We start from the raw sequence: 18,298 nt of genomic DNA, 5'->3' as shown, positions 1-18,298 counted from the left end.
ATTCTTGCAAACTTTAAAATTCCCAACGAAACCAAACCCTTTTGCTTACAAATGTGTACTATTCTACTGTAAGTCTTCATTAAGCATTCATATTGAACCTGTATCTTATCCTCCCGCTCTTCATGCAACGTGCTCTGGCTGGGTGAGCCAGAGGAAATACAACCGAAACCAAACTGTGCATAGTAATATCATCCTCTCTTAAAACATCCCGATCTTCAGCGCCTTTAGCTTTTCCAATACAATCTAGATAAATGTCAGTACTTGCGCTGGGTCAGAGCCGTAAAGCAGCAGTAAGCTTACAAATGTCACGATGGTGTGTGGACCGAGTCGGATAAAAGACGGTAGCCAGCCGCGGAAAGCAAAGAGTATGCCCTCGCTCTTGACCGCCTCTCGCATGATCACAATCGCCGGTTGCTAAGTAGAACTTCGTCAGCCTGTGCTCTTCTCAGCTCTCAGCAAATCACACACTCACATGTCTATCCTTTGCGTTCATAACGCGCGTCTTGACCACATCAACCGGGCTGCATACCGTAGTCGCCACAAGTCCCGCCAGCATACTCGATCCGAAATGTGTCGTCATCGCCTTGGGATCGCATCCGAACCCGACCAGCAACTTCTTGAACTCGTCGTACGAGACCATCTGCGAGGCAGTCATAAGAACTCCTCTGGTTGTGTTTGGTCCTATTCCTCGCACGAGAGATCTCGCGCCTTCCTCTTTTATCATCCTGTAGAGACCCTGGAACGCGTTCCGGTAGTTTCGTCGGTGAGCTGGATCGAGCGACATGTCGTTCTGCATGCGGATATTGATGATATCTGCTGGGTTTCCCACCGCTCCACCAATCCTATACGAACCCGTTAGAAACATCTAGTAAAACATCTTCAGAAAACACCGCTACTACTCACCATCCTGCTCCCATCGCCATGGGCAAGATCACGTAAAAAGGAGGAGCAACTAGAATGATTGTATGTTAGCACTACTCACATATATGCAGCAGCTAGTCAATTACCATTAGAACCCCCGGTAGCAAGATCCTTCATCTTCTCGTATGCGCCAAATCGTGTTGTTGAATAAGTGGCTTGTCGCAGGATACTCGCCGTCAAGCCCTTGTATAATGCAAAGAAACCTGCGAAAAGTCTGGATTAGTTCTATTCACATATTCAAGCAAGAATAAAATACTCACCCTCTTTATGATAAACATGGACAAGCGTCTGTATCATCGACTTTCCGCGCTCTTCGGCAGTTTGCATCCGCACTTTAGCAAGATCTAGAGGGTGCTATTCACAAAACCAACCGTCAGTCAAGCTGTAGTCATAGATGTAGAAACAGACTAGCTTACCGTGCACATAGCCGCAACCACACTTGCAAATCCTGAGGAAGAAGTAGCGTTAGCAGCAAAGCCAGAGAAAGAAAACCGGAGATAAGTATGGAAAACGATGTATCTACTCGGTCGAGGATAGATTTTTTTGTGAAAACTGACCTCCATACCAAAATCTGACAATAACAAGTAATTTTCTCGTTAGTAAATGCTCAAAAAATGGCGGTGTCTGGCAGATAAGAGAATACTCACGGATAATGAATGGGCTTCTGTACTGTAGCCGGCGCGGTTACGCCGATTTCTGCCTTGCTCATTTTCCGCAAACCAAAAGAATAAAAATAACCAACAATAAACAAAGAATGTGCTATTTCTATCTAGTAATTATATAAACAAAAACAGAGAACAAAAGCAGGCTGTATCAGAATGCAGGCAAGAAAGAGGTGCAGCCATCGGTTATAGATTATCTCTGACCGGCGCTCATCAGTAAAAACTGAAAGCCCTCGGAGAAGTCTAAAAGCCGGTGGTTCGGCCGATTCCCGGAGACCGGCCGATTATAGCGATTATTCTTGATTATATGTTCTATTTGATTGTTATTCGATTGTAGTATTTATATACTATTTTATAAATATGTTTTTATGACTCAGACTGTGAGTAAGGGTGGAAATATTTACATTATATCTTCATATCTAGATAATTACAGCTGGCTTGGCTTCAAGTTCTGCTGGCGCAAAAGCACAGCATATCGCAATCTCCATCCTCTCGGCCCCAGCTCTTTGATCCTCGCCGACTTCTCCTTTGTCAGATAATTGTCCAGCCCGCCTTCGCGCTTGATCGTCCTCAACACCTTCGTCGCAACTGGGATTTTAATCCTCGTCTTCAAAGCCTCGCTGTACAGCGTAGCCTTCACAATATTGGGAACCCATCTCCGGTTGATTTTCCGTTCTAGTTTCTCGGTAATGGAGTGTCCTTTCATCGGGAACAAGCCGCCGAAAAGACCGCGGTTGGACCGCTTGAACACCGTAGCGTCGCCGTAGGGGTAAGGAGGATACTTGATCCTCCGGCCCGTCTTGAGATGCTGGCGCACCCAGAAATTGCCCTTCAGAGCAGGACGCTGCTTCACGCGCCGGTTGACCACCAGCTTAAACTCGCGCAGGGCAGGTGCAGTCGAGGTGAATGTCCTTCGCAGAAGCGACATTGGCGACGCCGATGTCGGGACTAGGGCTGCGACCCGGCTCCGGAACAATTGACCAAATAGCATGACTGTGTCTGAAAGATGAAGCTGCTTCTGGTTGCGAAACAGATTATTTTCGTCGATTGGCAAGACCGGAAGAGAAACCGAAAAATGATGATTGAAGAAAGGACTATCGCGAGGCTTTCCGCTCAGCTACACGATATCAAAACCACTCAAACAGACTTGTGGTAAAACACGCAGTAACGCAAATTCTCCCTCAAACTACCAGAGCGTCGGAGAAGAACTGCAAGAAGAAACAAAGTAGTCCCCGGAAAGCTATCGAGTGCGCGGTCGGGAACTTCACGGATTCCGTCCTCGAAGCACGAAAAAAGTCGAAAACTCTAAACTACTACCCGAACCCTGGATGTGAACCTGCCTAAACCTCACAGTCATCGTATGAAGACTGTCAGGAGGATCCCACTGGAGAACTGCAACTGGGCTTGATTTTGCTGGATATACAGCGCTCGACAAGGAAGATATAATAATATGGATGGTTTAGACGGTCCTCAGGGACCTCAGGTGACGATTCGAAAGGCCGGGTCTGAGAATGTTGACTTTGTGCTGTCGAATGTTGATCTGTCGTATGTCTACATCTTTCTAGTTTCATTCATCTTTGCCAGCTGCTGTCGATGTGCATCGATTGTTGAATAGAATGAATGTGAGAGACAATTACTAATGCTCGATTGCTAGACTTGCGAACTCGATACGACGAGTTATGATAGCAGAGATTCCTACCATCGGTATGCATCGCCTTTTCTACAGAGCTCATCTCTTTATATCTGCGAAAAAGACACAACATTCTAATTTGGCATTACAGCCATCGACCTGGTTGAGATCGAAATCAACACATCAGTCCTTGCGGACGAATTCATAGCCCACAGACTAGGTCTCATCCCACTAGCTTCCACCGGCATTGAATCCCTGCGCTACACTAGAGTACTACACACCAGGAAACTTCTTTCGTCTGTCCAGAAACACTGACGGGTATATAGGACTGTGACTGCGATCAATACTGTGAAAACTGCTCGGTCACGCTTACTTTGGACGCGCGGTGTACCAGCGACGCGACGATGGACGTGTACACAAGAGATTTAGTGATTATGAGCCACAACACCGAAGTCGGTCGACCAGTGATCAACGGTACGCCTAAACTGCTTCCATTTATCTGATCAGATGACTAACGTACTGCAACAGACCCGGAAGGCAAAGGCGTGCTAATCTGCAAACTGCGAAAACACCAAGAACTAAAACTGAAATGCATCGCCAAAAAAGGCATCGCCAAAGAACACGCGAAATGGTCGCCGACCGCCGCCATCGGGTTTGAATACGACCCCTGGAATAAACTCCGGCATACAGACTACTGGTTCGAAGTCTCGGCCGAGCAGGAGTGGCCAAAGAGCAAGAACGCGGACTGGGAGGAACCGCCGAAGGAGAACGAGCCGTTTGATTATAACGCTGTGCCGGAGAGGTTTTATATCGATGTCGAGGCGACGGGACAGTTGCCGCCGAACGAGATCGTGTTGGAGGGGATTAAGGTGTTGCAGGAAAAGCTGGCGCTGATCGTGCAGGCTTTGGGTGACCAGGATGCGGAGATGGAAATGTAGGATGGGTTTCTCTTATTTTTGTAAACTAATATACGGAAAAGGGATATTGTAAGAATAAATATCAATATGATTAACTATTTACATCAAGATGAACATTGAGTACAGCTATGCTGAGGATGTGGAGCTCGTGTTCGCGCTGACATTGATTGGGGCCGAGAATTCAGGGCTGGCGACGACCGGAGTGAGAATTCCATAGTTGTTTGGTCTCGCGCCTGTAGATGTCAGTCAGCAGTGGTTTCATTTAAGCAGAGGAAAAGAGAAGGTATGCTTACGGAAGAATGTGTAACTGAGGACGACGTGATCGATGTTCTGCATTATTGTCAAGAGTCAGTAAATTGTATCTCCCAAGCTGTCAACTCAGCAGCCACGATGGTTAGAAGCAAGCATACCTTCATCAACGGATCAGAGTCATAGTCGGGGTCGATAAAGAAAAAGATCGGCATATCGACCTCTTCACCCGCTCGTAGTTGTTGCTCTGCATTGGTTCAGTTAGTTGCTGTAGGTCACCCAACCTCTCATATGAAAGACAGAAGCTTACGCTCGAAGCAGAAACATTGGATTTTGCTAAAGTATGGCGCAACCTGCTGCGGATTGACACTGAGTTAAGCAAAGTTAGCTACCGACCAGATAATCAACAGAATAGAGAATGCATACTTGTAAGTAGCGACACCGATGATATCCTCGGCCGACTTATTCTTCGCCTTGAAAAACGCCAGCGCGGTCTCCCCCGGCGTGACCGACACCGAGTTCTGCAGCGGCACAAACGACCACGGCAGCGATCTCGACACGTCAGACTCGAACGAGATTGTAATCTTCCGGTTCGTCTTGACCGGCACGACCTTGTCCGGCGTGAACCGGGACAGGTCTGTCATCGGCGTGCCTTCCCATCCGGTCTTTTGACACAGTAATCGGTAGAACGGGACGGAAGCGTAGGAGAGCGCGAGCGTGGCGATGATGATGGAGAGGGTGTAGAAGAGGGCGGTGCGGTTCTTTTGCCGATTCCGAGCGTTTTCACGGTCAACCAGGTCTTCGACGGTGAGACCTTTTTCTATGAGTTTTTTGAGAAACGCGGGGTTCAGTTCGGGATGCGCCAGCTTCTGCTGTTCGAGCTCTTGTTGCAGCTTTTGCTGTTGTTCTTGAGTCTGCTGGTTTCGTAGGAAGTGGGATGTTGAGAATAGCCGTGAATGTAAGAGCATTGATGGTCTCGGCTGACATCGGAGCCGAAGCAGCTGCGACCGCACGCAAAGAAGAGAAGTCATTGAGTTCGTCAAAGTCAGATGTAGAGAACTATGACTGTATAGATCTCTTCAGATAGAAAAGAGAGATGGTCAGACTGATACTGCACTTATGAAGGAGGGCGTGTAGAGACGTGTATTTGGGAGATTCCGAAAATTTGAATTAACTTTCTCACATCAACCCACCACCTCACCATCTTCCTGTTCCCTACTTCACTACACACAAGCATTCACGCATCTTCAAGCACAAGATGAAGACAATGAAAAGATTGTCGGAGCGGAGGAATAGAGACGATCCGCAGCAGCGACGGATCGCGAAGCTGAATGAGCAGGAACTGGAGGCTGGGGTTAGCGAGGCTGGATCATGGCATAATGACTACAAAGACACCGCGTTTGTTTGTAAGTTTTATTCTGTCGTTCTGTGATGTTGATGTTTGAGAGGACTTGTATTTGTTTACGTTGTGTTTGTTGTTAGAACAAGGGGCTGACTTTTATACGCATCTAGTCATCGGATCGCTCCCGTTCAACCTCACAGAAGGCGACATCCTCGCCATCTTTTCGCAGTACGGCAACCCAGTCTTCATCGACCTGATGCGGGACAAAGACACGGGCAAGTCGAAGGGGTTTGCATTTCTAAAGTACGAAGATCAGCGGTCGACTGTGCTGGCGGTCGATAATCTCGACGGCGCGACGGTGCTGGGACGTACGATTAGAGTTGATCATACGTTTTATAAGACGAAGGGGGATGAGGAGGAGTTGCAGCAGGCGATGTCGTTTGATAAGCCGGAGGGGGAGAGGAAGGAGGTGGGAGATACGGAATCACGAGTGGAGAGACGGAGGAATGATGAGGAGAGAGAGGAAGGTCGTGAACGGCGACATCACCATCACCATAGCAGCAGTCGAAGTTCACGGCACCGAGACGACAAGAGCTACGACGAGGAGAGAGAAAAGAGAGGTGAAGACAGAGAGAGAAGGGGTGAAGACAGAGAGAGAAGCGATAGAGAACGACGACATCACCACAGCTCGCGACGGCGCGAGGGAGAGACCGAGGGGAAAGACGGGGAGGAGGAGCGGCACCGCAGTCGAGAGCATCGGCATAGACATCACCACGATAGTCACCTGCGGTCGCGGGATGTGTCAGATAGAGATGAAAAGGAGAGATCAGAAGGACGGTCTGGCAGCAGAACGGAGCGCAGAACAGAGCACAGAACAGAGCGCAGAACAGAAGATGAAGGCAGCAGGAGCAGCCGAGACCATCACCCGTCGGTGAGCCGGCGACATCGCATAGACTGGGATGCGGAGGGCAGTGATTGAGGATGTATCTATAGAATATAACCATAGAAACAAGTCATAACATAGAATACAATGGCTTCTCAGATATGATTACAAATCCCTTACATAACACAATGAAGCAACCAAATTAAAACTACGTCATGACGTACGCGGCACGTGCGCACAGCGGTGGCCAAACCAGTTTGGGAACTTTTGTTGAGCTCTGGTGGTTTACTCCGGCGACACGCAGATATTCTTTGTTTTGCTATTTGAAGAGAAGAAAAGAGGATTATACGATAGAAGAACAAGCTTGTTTGCTTTCTGTTTTAGATGGTTTTAGTCTTTTGAAGCTGCTTGTTATCCGCCTTTCGTCCTTTTTCGCGCTCCGGAGTTATGACGATGTCGACAAGCTGTATAATGAAGAGATATGGCAGCCTGCTCGCAACACTCGCCCTCCTCATCTCGAGCGCTTCAGCATTCGAAACCCACAACGAGCTCTATGCGTGCATGATGGCGACCGAGTACGTCGAGCCGACGATGGGGTTGTGGAACTACACGGGGGAGATCCGGTGCAGCAGCACGACGTGGCTCGCGGCGTTCATGGAGTGCATGCATACGTTTGCGCCGTCGAAGCTGACGCCGTATTTCTACAGCGGGTGGGCGACGACGTGTGCTGAATATACGTGGGTGATCGAGCCGGAGAAAGAGGTGCAGGAGGAGCTGGAGGGTATATACAAGAACGCGACGGAGACTGGGTGGTATATCGAGCTTGATAGCGTCAAGAACACGACAGATCGGCCAGTGACGCCAGACAAGGAGATATATGAGGCCGCGCTGAGATATAACCGGGCATCATACAGCGAGATTGGGAAGGGGACGTATTTCAGGTCAGCTCTACTTTTTCTATTCATTGATATGACTATTGCTGACTTGGTGTAAAGTGAGGCTATGATAGGTTACTGGTCCCTCGTATTCCTATTGGCGATGGTGGTGCACGGCTTGCAACTGTTTTATTCTCGGGCGTATGTGTCCTACAAGTTGAATAAACTACGGCAGCTGGTGTTTGTTCCAGCGACGTTTGGCAGACGGCACAATGTGGTTGTTCGGTTTTTAGGGTATATCCCCACGCGAGCGCAGACGATTGTGATTGCGATCCACTGTCTGATGAACTTCCTTTTTCTGTGCTTTGGGTATGAGATAGTGTACCCGAACGTGTATTATATCGATCGGAAGACGCTGCAGATCGACTATCTTTCGCACCGGTCGGGGATCATGGCGTTTGGGCAGCTGCCGCTGGTGTTTTTGTTTGCGTCGCGAAACAATTTTTTGATGTGGCTGACGGGATGGTCGTTTAACACGTTCAATGTGTATCATCGGTGGGTGGCACGGACGATGTTTTTGAATGCGGCGATTCATAGCGTGTGCTGGACGATATACGCAGTGCGGGCGGACGCGCTGCATACGTACTATGTGAAGCCTTACTGGCTGTGCGGAGTGGTTGCGCTGTGTATATCGTGCTTGATGCTATTACAAGGGTGGTATGTGCTTCGACGGGCAGCGTACCAGATATTTTTGGCGGTGCATATTGTGTTTACGGTCGTCTTCATACTCGGGAGTTGGTTTCATGTTGATTTTTTCCACGGCGGATTCGGGTATACGGCATGGCTGAAGGTGTCGATTGGGTTTTGGGTATTCGACAGGGTCTGTCGGATATGCAGGATGATTGGGCTTGGGTGGACGCGGCCGTCGACGGTGGAGGTGCGGGGGAAGGACGTGTGCCGGGTCGAGATTGGATGCAGTAAGGCGATGCGGGTGTACCCGGGCGCGCATGTGTACATCTATGTGATGGTGTGGGGCGGGTTCTGGCAGTCGCATCCGTTTTCGGTGTTTCGGTCGAATGTGATGAATGAAGAGCACAAGATTGTGATTTTGGCGCGGCGGAATAATGGGATCACGCAGAAGCTGTTTAGGCGTGCGATGGCAGCAGCAGCTGGAGGTGGAGGCGGAGATCAGGCTGATGTGGTGGGTGGGAGGGAAGATAGTGTGAAGGTGAAGAGCATTGGGGGTGAGGATACGATTGTTAGAGATTGCATTGGGGAGAGAGATGGATCAGAACGAGGACAGTTAAAGACGATAGTGGAAGGGCCGTATGGACACTATCAGCCGACGTTGCTGGAGTATGATACAGTGCTGCTGATTGCGGGAGGAGTGGGGATCACGGCTGTGTTTCAATGGGCGGTTGAGCTTGGGCGGAGGACGGTCGCGGAGGAGGAGGAGAGCGCGGAGAAGGATGAGAGGAGGAGGAGGAGGAGGAGGAGGGGAAAAGAAGGGAGGAGGCGAACGATACTGCGATGGTATATTCGAGAGAGGGATGCACTTGAGTGGCTTCCGAAAGAGATGGAGACACTTGTGCGGGGAGGAGGGGTGGAGGTGCAGATATATGTGACTGGAGGAAGCGACGGGATAGAGATGGCGGAGGGCGAGGAGGTGCGGCGGCTGGTGGAGGCGGTGAGGGTCGAGCACGGACGCCCTTCGGTGGAAGGGTTTGTGGAAGAGGCGGTGGCGGGAAGTTACGAGGGCGGGAGTGTTGGGGTGATGGTGAGCGGGCCGGGGCAGATGAACGATGCGGTGCGGGCGAGTGTGGTGGGGTGTATGGGGAAGGCGAAGGGGCGGGTTGAGTACTTTGATGAGACGTTTGGGTGGTGATAGAAGAGGAGTGTACGATAGATAGAGTCTACGATGGTGACGATGCTGATACGATAGGTGTTGTTATAATAGAAGAGATGATATCATAGAAAGAGAAGAAGAGAAGAAGAGTCGGATGATACCAAGTCCGTGTCTGTGCTCCATTCGACTAATGCAAGCGAGCCAGACGCCGTGCAGGGTAATCGAAGAACAATCTAGTGCCGAGCCAGAGTAGGAGGGTATTGAGAAGAAGAGTAGGCAGAACAGGCTGATAAAAGCAGAACTAGAATGCAAAGCACAAAGCACAAAGCACAATATACATATATCAAAAGTGTTCTTTATCTTTGTTTACCAATCATCTCTTCAAGAACCGCAACTGCTCAGATCGATCTCGAACAGCGGATCCCAAAAAACAAACTAAGCTTCAGGAAAGAACCTTAATTTACCCAAATTGCGTCAGTCCAAAACCCTAATTTCAGGCAGATCCGCGTTCGGCTCTTTGCCTGCGTATAAAGAACCAGCCACCGCCTTCTCTTCCTCTCCTCCTCCTCCTCCCCATCTCTACCTGATCCTCTCCTTCTTCTTCTCTTCTACTTCCTCTTCTCTTCTAATCCACAATGGCCTCCCTCGAAGACGCTATCCCCCTCGAAATCATCGACCCCACAAACATCCTCCTCCGTCGCCTCGAGTCATGGCGCCATGTAACCTCCATGCTCGAGGACTACGTCGAGGCCCACCGCGTCCTCTACCACAACCAGGCCCGCGACTACGAGAAGATCTCAAAGGCCGTCCTCGAAGCTCCTCACTTTGACGCCGTCGAGACCCCCGCCGATCTCTCCTCCACCGCCTCCATCGCCCCCTCCGAACCCGCCGCTCCCGCCCTCTCCACCGCCCCCACCGCGGCCACCACCACCGCAACAAACCCCGCCACCCGCGAAGGCATCTCCGGCGGCTTCTTCACTCTCCGTGAGAAGTCCGAGGCCCTCATCAACGCCGCAAACGAGGCCGAGCACAACATCAAGAGCTCTGTCGTCCCCCACGTCGAGCGTCTCTCCCACGACGTCAAGGAGCACATCAAAGGTCTCAAGTCCACCGGCCTCAAGGGCGTCAAGGAGGTCGAGCGCGCCCGCGGCCTCACTCAGAAGCAGATCGAGGCCCTTGGCCAGTACTCGTCCTCGTTCGGAGTCTTCTCTGGCAAGGCTGAGCCCCTGAAAGATCCCTACGTCATCAACCGTGCTATACTCATGCACCTCGAGAGCCAGATCTCAAAAGAGAACGCCCAGACCGACTCGCTGCTCACCATCCAGAAGGACTTCAAGACCTTCGAGGCCCACGTCGTCAGCGGCATCCGCCAGGCCTTCACCCTCATGGATCAGGTCCAGAACACGTTCTGGGACTTCCAGCGCCAGGCCTACGGCGCAATCACGCAGTCCTTCCTCGCCATCCCCGACGATCTCGAGTGGAACCAGTTCTGCACCGCAAACAAGGACGTCCTCGCCGACGAGTCCGTCCCGAAGCGCTCGATCGACCGCGTGCGCTACGCAAACATGAACCACGAGTCCACCATCCCTCTCATCGAGGGCGTTCTCCAGCGCAAGGGCACAATGACCCTTTCCAAAGCCTACAACTCGGCATACTACGTCATCACCCCGTCAAAGTACATGCACCAGTTCGCCTCCAAGGATTACAACCAGAGCACAGAGCCCGAATGGTCGCTCTACCTGCCCGACGCAAACGTCGGCGCCCCCTACGCACAAGAGACCGGAAAGAACAAGTTCAAGATCACCGGTCGCGACGCGCTCGGTACCATCACCCGCAAGCACACTTTCGAGTTCAAGACCTCGACCTACGACGACCTGCAAAAATGGTGGCAGATCATCCACGAGGTCGCTACCTCCGGCAACACCCCTCTTTCTCCCAGAGGAACAATGAGCTCGACCGCGAGCTCCGTCGCGCCTCCTACCGCCGCCAGCGTCTTCTCCGCCGCCCCCGCTTCCGAGGTCGCCGCATCTGAGGCCCCTGCGTCTGCCATCCCTGTCGCCGGCACCCCTCTTGCTCCCTCGACTGTTGCCCCTGCGGCCTCCACCGTCGCTGCCGCTTCCCCTACCGAGGTCGCGGCCGCCGAGTCGCCCGTCAGCGAAATTTCCGAGTCCGCCGCCCCGCCAACCGAGGTCGCGACGGCGATCCCCACCGAGCCTGTCGCTACGCCTGCGCATGAATACGTCGATGCTCAAGACATTGTCGATAACGTTACCCCTGACGACTCGGTTTCCCAAGTCTGGAGGGCGTAGTTGCTTCTCTTTTTGTTTTTTTTGTCAGTTTTTGTTAATTCTTCGATGTCTCTATTCACGAGCCAACGCTGTAATATTATCTAATGGTTTTGATTTTTTTGTTTCATCTGTCTTAATACGGTCAATTAATGATCTTGTAACATTCCTCTATTAGTTTAGTAATATTATAGTACACAACCACAACCAGCACCCTCCTTCCTACCCCTATTTCCACCACAACCACCCACCCAACCCTCAAAGCAAACTTCTTATTTACTGAGATACGACTCAAAGCCAATAGTCTCCAACCTATCAGCCTTGTCGAGAACCTCCTTCTCGATCGAGGCGTAGTACTCCTCGAGCTTCAACTGGTACTTTGGCATGAACGCCGCCAGGTTGCGGACCGCGAGCAGGGCGGCGTTGGTCGCGTTGTTGATTGCCACTGTGGCTACCGGGATACCGCGCTAGAAAGATGTTAGTTTTATGTGTAAATGATGGCAGTGGGGAGAAAAGAACCTACCGGCATCTGAACGATAGAGTACAAAGAATCAACGCCATCCAAAGTACTGCCCCTCACCGGCACACCAATAACCGGCAACGTAGTCATCGCCGCCACCATACCCGGCAAATGCGCTGCTCCGCCCGCGCCCGCGATGATCGTCTTGATCCCGCGCGCCGCGGCCTCGGTCGCGTACTTTGTCATCCGGAACGGCGTCCGGTGCGCGGACGTGATTGTCACCTCGAACGGGACGTCGAATTGCTGAAGGATGCGCGCGCCGGTGGCCATCACCGGGAGATCAGAGTCTGAGCCCATGATGATTCCCACGAGCGGCTTTTCCTTCTGCTCGTCGGAGGATGAGGATGAGGAGGACTCGCCGGTCTGGATCTGGGCCAGACGCGTTTCGCACTCGTCCATGCTTCCGGCGACGATGTTGATATGTCCCATCTTCCGTCCCGGCCGGGTCGTCTTCCCATACAGATGCACAGTCGCGCCCTTCGTCGTCAACGCACGCCGACAAATCTCCAGCTCCGAATCCGGCTCCGCGCCACCGAGCACGTTCAACATGATCGCACTCGTATACGGCGTCGAGAGCGCGAACCCGGTCTTGCTCTTCGGAATCGGCAGGCCCAGAATCGCACGCATATGCGCCTCGAACTGCGAAGTCGCGCACCCGTCGATCGTGTAATGGCCCGAGTTATGCGGCCGGGGCGCGATCTCGTTTAAGAGGATCTCGCCGTTCTCGAGCAGGAACATCTCGACGCCGTAGATACCCGCGCCGCTGAACAGCGACACCGCGCGTTCGGCTAAAACCTTGGCTTTTAACTGCACCGAATCCGGCACCCGCGCGGGCGCGTACACGAGATGGCAGATATTGTCCTTCTGCACGGTCTCGACGGTCGGGTACGACGACACCGAGCCGTCGCGCTCTCGCAGGACCATCACCGCGAGCTCTTTTGTAAACGGGCACCATTTCTCCGCGTACAGCGGTCGCGAGTGCAGCGTCTTGAGGGCTTCGGGGATATCGTCCTTCGACGACACCACGAAATTGCCTCGGCCGTCGTAGGCCTGCGTCCGCGACTTGAGCATGTACGGATATCCGTACTTCTCACCCACCTTCTCCAACGCAACCTCGGTGCTCTCCACGCTCTCGCACTCAGCAGCAGCGACCCCGTTCTTGAGCAAAAACTCCTTCTGCAAGAACTTATCCTGAATCAACTTAATCGTCGCCGGCGAAGGATGAATCTGCAGCTTCTCCCCCTTCTCCTTCTCGAGCTCAAACAGCACCGTCGTATCAACGTGCTCAATCTCAATCGTCAGCACATCCACTTTCTCCGCCAACTCCCGCACCGCGGCAGCGTCCGCAAACGACCCAGTGACGTGCTCGTCCGACGCCCGGATCTGCTTCGCCGGTGCGTTCTCCGCGTCCAGAATCAGCGTCTTCACGTCCAATCTGCTCGCGGCCTCAACCAGCATCCGGCCTAACTGACCTCCGCCCAGAATCCCAACTACTTGTCGGTCCATGTCTTTGTCTTGCGTAGCTGCTGCTAATAGAAAGATAGTTGTCGCCGGTCTTTAATCGAGATACAGAAAAAATTCAGAATGAGTCGATTGTAAGCCGCACGTGAATTAAATTTAGAGTTTCGTGTGTTACCGCGGCAACGGCGGGTTTCCTTTGTTTTTGTTGTGGTTCTCGAGTCGCCCTCGACCTGTTCTCCCAGCGCTGATTTTCTCTTTAAACACACAAAGATACCCGCGATTCACTCGGTTCAACATGGGATCACTCGAGGCAGTGTCTTTTGACATGTTTGAGCATCAAAAGGAAAATATCCAACCACTGCCCGAAGGCAGATCCGCAGCAGCACTAGCAAAAGCCTTCAGTTTCGCCTCCGTCGACCTTCCTCGCGGCGTCTCCTCGCCCGCACGCGACCGGTTCGAAGAAAAACTAAAGACAGCCGACGACCTCGACGATCCGCTTGAAGTCTGGCTAGACTACCTCAAATGGACGCACGAGACCTATCCGCAAGGCGCGAGCGTCGAGAGCGGTCTGATTTCGCTTCTCGAGCGATGCACGACGCAGTTCCAGTCCGCGACGCACTACGCGAACGATCCACGGTACTTGCGGGTGTGGCTCGAGTACGCAAAGTACAACGACAGTCCGCGCGAAATCTTCTCGTTCTTGTTCCAGCGCGGCATCGGCGTCGAGCTCGCGACCTTTTACGAGCAGTACGCGCACCTGCTCGAGTCGCTCAACCGCAAGAATCAGGCGGACGAGGTTTTTAGGATGGGAATCGAGCGAGATGCACGGCCGACGGAGAGGTTGAGGAGACGGTATACCGAGTTCATCGAGCGATTGGAAGCGAACCCTGCCGACCCCAACGAGCCGAGTTCGCCCGCACTTGCCGTTCTGCGTCCCGCGCTCGCGACGAAAGAGCTCACTGTCGTCGAACGTGAAGATAATCCACAACAGCAGCGCTCTGGAGCCGGTATGGCTGACGGCGCATCTTCTCGACCTAGAGAGAAGATGGCGATCTTTGCCGACCCGGATGGGTCTGCGGGTGTGAACCCTGAGCGGAGCGGCGGGTGGGAGTCGATTGGGAGCATTGCTGAGCGAAGGAAGGAGAACACGATGGAGTCGAGGCCGATTGAGGGCGAAACCATGAAGATGATGAGCAGATTACCGCCGTCTTCTGCTTCGCGAGAGAAAATGCCGATTTTCAAGGATACCTCGTCATCTTCAACTTTATCCGGTGGATCGATATTTCAGCAAGCGGGTCCACCTCCGCAACCTGTGTTTAAAGTACCGGCTCTACCGACTGGCTCGAAGAACAAGAGAGAGGAGAAGTTTGTTGTGGACCTACAGGCTATATATCCAAGCGAGATAGAAGAAGAATTGTCCTTCGAAGAGCTCCGAGCGAGAGCGAGAGGCCTGCTGAGACGCCACGGCAAGGCCGTCGCGGCTCGACCTATCGAGTTGTCTGCCGACGTTCCTTCAGCGACACCACTACGATCTCAGAGCCGCGAGCCTTCAATTCTGGTAGACCGCACCCCTGTCACTAGTCGGACGCCTATGGCTGATCGGACTCCCATGGCTAGTGTCAGTCGGACACCTATGGCTGATCGGACCCCAGTTGCTGCACATCCAGAATTTGAAGTTCGTGAAGAGCGAAAAAGTTTACCGCGGGACGATAACATGACTATTCAAACCATGCCGCTGAAGGGTATGTTGCAATGCCGAATCTCTGCTTTGCTGTCTTTGTTACAGGTGCTAATATGTAGTCTAGGTTCTCCTGATGCTACTCGACGTCGACCGCCGTCTCCGACCATGACTGTCCATACACGGGCGGCGACTGAGGAGATTTACAGTCTGTTTAACCAGCCTCTTAGCTGTGATACTGATGATGCGGTTGAGAACGAGGGTGTTTCCGACAGCAGCGAGGACGATGACGACAGCGACGAGGATGAAGACGAGGAGGATGATGATGAAGAGGACGAGGAGGATGATGAAGAAGAGGAAGAGGAAGAATATAGTCAGCATTACAACGATCAGGAAGATCCACGACGTCGAGGCCAGGAAGTTGAAAACACCATCGATGAACCCGAAGTTGGAGACGGTGCTCGGGACATCAAAGAAAAGATTGGCATCTATCGTGATTCCGATGAACCCTCTTCTGAACAGTCACGAACAACTACCAGTCTGATTCCTCTCGGTGTACCAGCGACACCTCACCAATCAGACCGTCCCGCTCTTTCCTCAAAGGCCTACGGCTTTGGCATGATGACGCCGATTGTGGAAACTACAGAGTCTGTAGCTACCGTGAGTCGCTCGGCACAGGCTAAGCATAATCGATTCATAAACGAGTGCATGGATGAGAATCTTGAGAGCTCACCTTTCATCGAGCACCCTGCTCCTCGACGAGACATTCTTGCCCGCGATGAGGCTGCCGGTGCGGAGGACGAGAACTCGATGATTAGATTTTCTCCTGTCGCGCGGAAAGTAACTCGCGAGGTTGATATCTGGCGCAAAGAGCCGGTTGTGCAGGAGATGATGGTGAACCCCATGAACGACGGCGTGCGGAGCGCGATCCTTGACCATGCGACCGAGTCGCTGCGGTCGTTCCGCGGATTATACAATTATGACGGGCGCAAGCTTGGAAAGGCAGAGATATTACAGAAGGCGGTGAAGAACAAGCGAGCGATTGAGAATGCAGAGATCGTGTTACGCGGCACGACATACCGACTGCGCAAAGAGCTTGGCGAAGGTGCGTTTGCGCCGGTGTATCTCTTTGATGTCTTGAACGACGAGAACGTGTTGGAGAGCGAGGATAAAACCAGTGTGGCGATGAAGATGGAGCAGCCGCCTAGTGCCTGGGAGTTTTACATCATGCGCGAGATTGAGCGTCGCTGGAGCGGCGAGGGACTTTCGCTTGAGATGCGCGAGCGCGCGTTGGCGTCGATGATTCGAGCACGCGAACTTCATATGTTTGCAGATACTACTTGCCTGGTGCTGGATTACAACGATCAGGGCACGATCCTGGATCTAGTGAATCTAGTCAAGGCCGAGAGTATAAAGACTGCGTCAGGGCCTGTTCTCGGACTCGATGAATGTCTCGTGATGTTTTTCACCATCGAGCTGTTTCGAACTATCGAGGCGCTGCACGAAGTCGGTATTCTTCACGGAGACCTCAAGCCCGACAACTGCATGGTGCGGTTAGTCCAGAGCCGGCATACGAGCTCGATGGCGGGCCTCTCGCTATCGTCTACTACCACATCAAAGTCCGTCTCGGGGTCATACTCCGCGCAGGGCGAGAACGGCTGGTGCTCGAAGGGAATCACGCTGATTGATTTTGGTCGGTCGATTGATATCACGGCGTTCCCGCGCGGGGTGCAGTTTATTGCCGACTGGAAGACATGCGAGCAGGACTGCGCGGAGATGCGTGAGCTGCGGCCTTGGAGTTACCAGGTTGACTACCACGGTCTCGCTAGTATAATCCACATGATGCTTTTCGGCAAATACATCGAGACCACAGCCGACAGCAGCGCCGCGAGCGGTCGGCGGAAGCGGTACCGGATCAAGGAGAGTTTTAAGAGATATTGGCAGCAGGATCTGTGGAAGCAGATGTTTGACATCCTTCTCAACTCTGCGCTGAAAAGCGAGGAGATGGTTGCGGAGGAAGGCGCGGAGAAGCAGTTCCCGATCACGCACAAGTTGAAGGAGTACCGGGTGAAGATGGAGGAGTATCTGGAGGAGAACGGGGAGCGGTCTGGAGTTAGTTTGCGGGGATCGCTGCAGAAGTTGGAACAGCTGGTGATGGAGAGACGGAGGCATTTGTAAAAATAAGGTGGCATTTAGTATTAGTTTAATATCCGGCGGGTTCGTTTGATGATCAGTTAATATGACGAATAGAAATCATAAACACTGCAGAGTTTTCTGCCTGGCTCTGCACTGATATAGATGTTGTTGATAAGAGTGTGGATGATGCGAAAGTCACCAGATGCATTAAACAAAGAGATACAAAAAATAAAAACCCAAGCACATATACAACAAACATGAAACCTTCTCCCTCTCTATACCTTCAAACTACTGAGTACATCGACGTGGTGTTGGTGGTGGTGGTGCGGGGATGATTAGGATCGCAGGGGAGAGCTGTAAGCGTCGAGGTAGTACTTGAAGAGAGGCGAGGCAGCGATGAAGAGGACGGCGCCGCCGAGGAAGAGAGAGGTCTTTTTCTGTAGGTTTAAGAAGAATTTGTTAGTTGTCAGGAAGAAGAGGTGGGAGGTGTTGCGGTGTGGTGCGGATATGGGAAAGAACATACGTCGAAGAGCTCTAAAGAAGACGCAAGATCGGTCAGCAAATGATATCAACATAATGACCAGCACAGCAACAGATACACATACCAACAGGAGGAGTGCTATCGTCATGATGATCGTGGTGATCATGATCATTGTGTCCATGGTCGTCGTGGTGGTCACTCGAGTACGCCCGAACGGCAGCGACATTCACACCCGCGCGACGCCCAGCAACAGTACGTCCCTGCGCAAACGCACCCCGCGAGATTGTCCGTAAAGCGGTCGATCGAATCATCGTGGTTTCTATAATGTTGAAGAAGAAAGTGAGGATGTTTTTGGCTGCTTCCTTTGACCGGTGAGCGAGAAAAGGCACCGCGGGATTCGAGATTCCCACGA

General features: G+C 52.2%; 9 protein-coding genes across 9 annotated transcripts; 4 read left to right on the top strand and 5 right to left on the bottom strand.

Annotated features, from left to right (window-relative positions):
- Positions 1–21: 21 nt before the first annotated feature.
- BZA70DRAFT_279682 (mitochondrial carrier domain-containing protein) lies at positions 22–1,775 on the bottom strand. Its single transcript, XM_064912822.1, has 9 exons — positions 1,569–1,775; positions 1,479–1,492; positions 1,338–1,369; positions 1,182–1,275; positions 1,008–1,124; positions 904–952; positions 473–842; positions 301–414; positions 22–243 (listed from the first exon to the last, which is right to left on the bottom strand). Exons 1-9 carry the CDS (start codon positions 1,628–1,630, stop codon positions 199–201), a joined length of 897 nt encoding a protein of 298 aa, XP_064767680.1. The 5' UTR covers positions 1,631–1,775; the 3' UTR covers positions 22–198.
- A 53-nt stretch (positions 1,776–1,828) lies between these two features.
- Positions 1,829–2,836, bottom strand: BZA70DRAFT_279680 (YMR193Wp-like protein). The gene has a single exon (XM_064912821.1). The coding sequence runs from the start codon at positions 2,572–2,574 to the stop codon at positions 2,011–2,013; it is 564 nt and encodes a 187-aa protein (XP_064767679.1). The 5' UTR covers positions 2,575–2,836; the 3' UTR covers positions 1,829–2,010.
- Positions 2,837–2,940: 104 nt separating this feature from the next.
- On the top strand, positions 2,941–4,216 carry BZA70DRAFT_279677 (uncharacterized protein). Its single transcript, XM_064912820.1, has 5 exons — positions 2,941–3,128; positions 3,238–3,287; positions 3,365–3,483; positions 3,540–3,687; positions 3,742–4,216. Exons 1-5 carry the CDS (start codon positions 3,034–3,036, stop codon positions 4,149–4,151), a joined length of 822 nt encoding a protein of 273 aa, XP_064767678.1. The 5' UTR covers positions 2,941–3,033; the 3' UTR covers positions 4,152–4,216.
- On the bottom strand, positions 4,217–5,551 carry BZA70DRAFT_279674 (cytochrome c oxidase assembly protein COX11 mitochondrial precursor). The gene is made up of 5 exons (XM_064912819.1): positions 4,806–5,551; positions 4,690–4,748; positions 4,541–4,626; positions 4,424–4,460; positions 4,217–4,363 (listed from the first exon to the last, which is right to left on the bottom strand). The coding sequence occupies exons 1-5, from the start codon at positions 5,408–5,410 to the stop codon at positions 4,257–4,259; spliced, it is 894 nt and encodes a 297-aa protein (XP_064767677.1). The 5' UTR covers positions 5,411–5,551; the 3' UTR covers positions 4,217–4,256.
- Positions 5,552–5,646: 95 nt separating this feature from the next.
- BZA70DRAFT_289967 (uncharacterized protein) lies at positions 5,647–9,364 on the top strand (the record flags this gene model as incomplete). The annotated part of the gene is made up of 4 exons (XM_064914164.1): positions 5,647–5,785; positions 5,892–6,190; positions 7,082–7,545; positions 7,600–9,364. 4 exons carry the CDS (start codon positions 5,647–5,649, stop codon positions 9,362–9,364), a joined length of 2,667 nt encoding a protein of 888 aa, XP_064767676.1.
- Positions 9,365–9,899: 535 nt separating this feature from the next.
- On the top strand, positions 9,900–11,823 carry BZA70DRAFT_279667 (uncharacterized protein). Its single transcript, XM_064912818.1, has one exon. It carries the CDS (start codon positions 9,961–9,963, stop codon positions 11,632–11,634), a length of 1,674 nt encoding a protein of 557 aa, XP_064767675.1. The 5' UTR covers positions 9,900–9,960; the 3' UTR covers positions 11,635–11,823.
- BZA70DRAFT_179354 (phosphoribosylaminoimidazole carboxylase) lies at positions 11,759–13,761 on the bottom strand. The gene is made up of 2 exons (XM_064909928.1): positions 12,134–13,761; positions 11,759–12,077 (listed from the first exon to the last, which is right to left on the bottom strand). The coding sequence occupies exons 1-2, from the start codon at positions 13,634–13,636 to the stop codon at positions 11,883–11,885; spliced, it is 1,698 nt and encodes a 565-aa protein (XP_064767674.1). The 5' UTR covers positions 13,637–13,761; the 3' UTR covers positions 11,759–11,882.
- Positions 13,762–17,624, top strand: BZA70DRAFT_179374 (Mad3/BUB1 homology region 1-domain-containing protein). Its single transcript, XM_064909929.1, has one exon. It carries the CDS (start codon positions 13,887–13,889, stop codon positions 17,445–17,447), a length of 3,561 nt encoding a protein of 1,186 aa, XP_064767673.1. The 5' UTR covers positions 13,762–13,886; the 3' UTR covers positions 17,448–17,624.
- On the bottom strand, positions 17,528–18,297 carry BZA70DRAFT_295792 (uncharacterized protein). The gene is made up of 3 exons (XM_064914503.1): positions 18,011–18,297; positions 17,929–17,939; positions 17,528–17,842 (listed from the first exon to the last, which is right to left on the bottom strand). Exons 1-3 carry the CDS (start codon positions 18,195–18,197, stop codon positions 17,741–17,743), a joined length of 300 nt encoding a protein of 99 aa, XP_064767672.1. The 5' UTR covers positions 18,198–18,297; the 3' UTR covers positions 17,528–17,740.
- Position 18,298: the final 1 nt, after the last annotated feature.

This window comes from Myxozyma melibiosi (assembly GCF_037950935.1).
Source record: "Myxozyma melibiosi strain Phaff 52-87 chromosome Unknown BZA70scaffold_7, whole genome shotgun sequence".
NCBI lineage: Eukaryota > Fungi > Ascomycota > Lipomycetes > Lipomycetales > Lipomycetaceae > Myxozyma > Myxozyma melibiosi.
The sequence above is the reverse complement of the archived record's forward strand: the minus strand, read 5'-3'. Positions and strand labels throughout refer to the sequence as shown.

Coding starts and splice junctions, on each gene's coding strand:
- BZA70DRAFT_279677 (XM_064912820.1), top strand. CDS start 3,034: ATGGATGGTTTAGACGGTCCTCAGGGACCTCAGGTGACGATTCGAAAG. Junction 3,129..3,237: donor CTGTCGAATGTTGATCTGTC/GTATGTCTACAT, acceptor CTCGATTGCTAG/ACTTGCGAACTCGATACGAC. Junction 3,688..3,741: donor CGGTCGACCAGTGATCAACG/GTACGCCTAAAC, acceptor GTACTGCAACAG/ACCCGGAAGGCAAAGGCGTG.
- BZA70DRAFT_279674 (XM_064912819.1), bottom strand. CDS start 5,410: ATGACTTCTCTTCTTTGCGTGCGGTCGCAGCTGCTTCGGCTCCGATGT. Junction 4,749..4,805: donor ATCGGTGTCGCTACTTACAA/GTATGCATTCTC, acceptor TGCTTAACTCAG/TGTCAATCCGCAGCAGGTTG. Junction 4,364..4,423: donor CCTCAGTTACACATTCTTCC/GTAAGCATACCT, acceptor TGACATCTACAG/GCGCGAGACCAAACAACTAT.
- BZA70DRAFT_279682 (XM_064912822.1), bottom strand. CDS start 1,630: ATGAGCAAGGCAGAAATCGGCGTAACCGCGCCGGCTACAGTACAGAAG. Junction 1,125..1,181: donor CCATGTTTATCATAAAGAGG/GTGAGTATTTTA, acceptor GACTTTTCGCAG/GTTTCTTTGCATTATACAAG. Junction 415..472: donor TGAACGCAAAGGATAGACAT/GTGAGTGTGTGA, acceptor AGTTCTACTTAG/CAACCGGCGATTGTGATCAT.
- BZA70DRAFT_179374 (XM_064909929.1), top strand. CDS start 13,887: ATGGGATCACTCGAGGCAGTGTCTTTTGACATGTTTGAGCATCAAAAG.
- BZA70DRAFT_179354 (XM_064909928.1), bottom strand. CDS start 13,636: ATGGACCGACAAGTAGTTGGGATTCTGGGCGGAGGTCAGTTAGGCCGG. Junction 12,078..12,133: donor ACTCTATCGTTCAGATGCCG/GTAGGTTCTTTT, acceptor ACATCTTTCTAG/CGCGGTATCCCGGTAGCCAC.
- BZA70DRAFT_295792 (XM_064914503.1), bottom strand. CDS start 18,197: ATGATTCGATCGACCGCTTTACGGACAATCTCGCGGGGTGCGTTTGCG.
- BZA70DRAFT_279680 (XM_064912821.1), bottom strand. CDS start 2,574: ATGCTATTTGGTCAATTGTTCCGGAGCCGGGTCGCAGCCCTAGTCCCG.
- BZA70DRAFT_279667 (XM_064912818.1), top strand. CDS start 9,961: ATGGCCTCCCTCGAAGACGCTATCCCCCTCGAAATCATCGACCCCACA.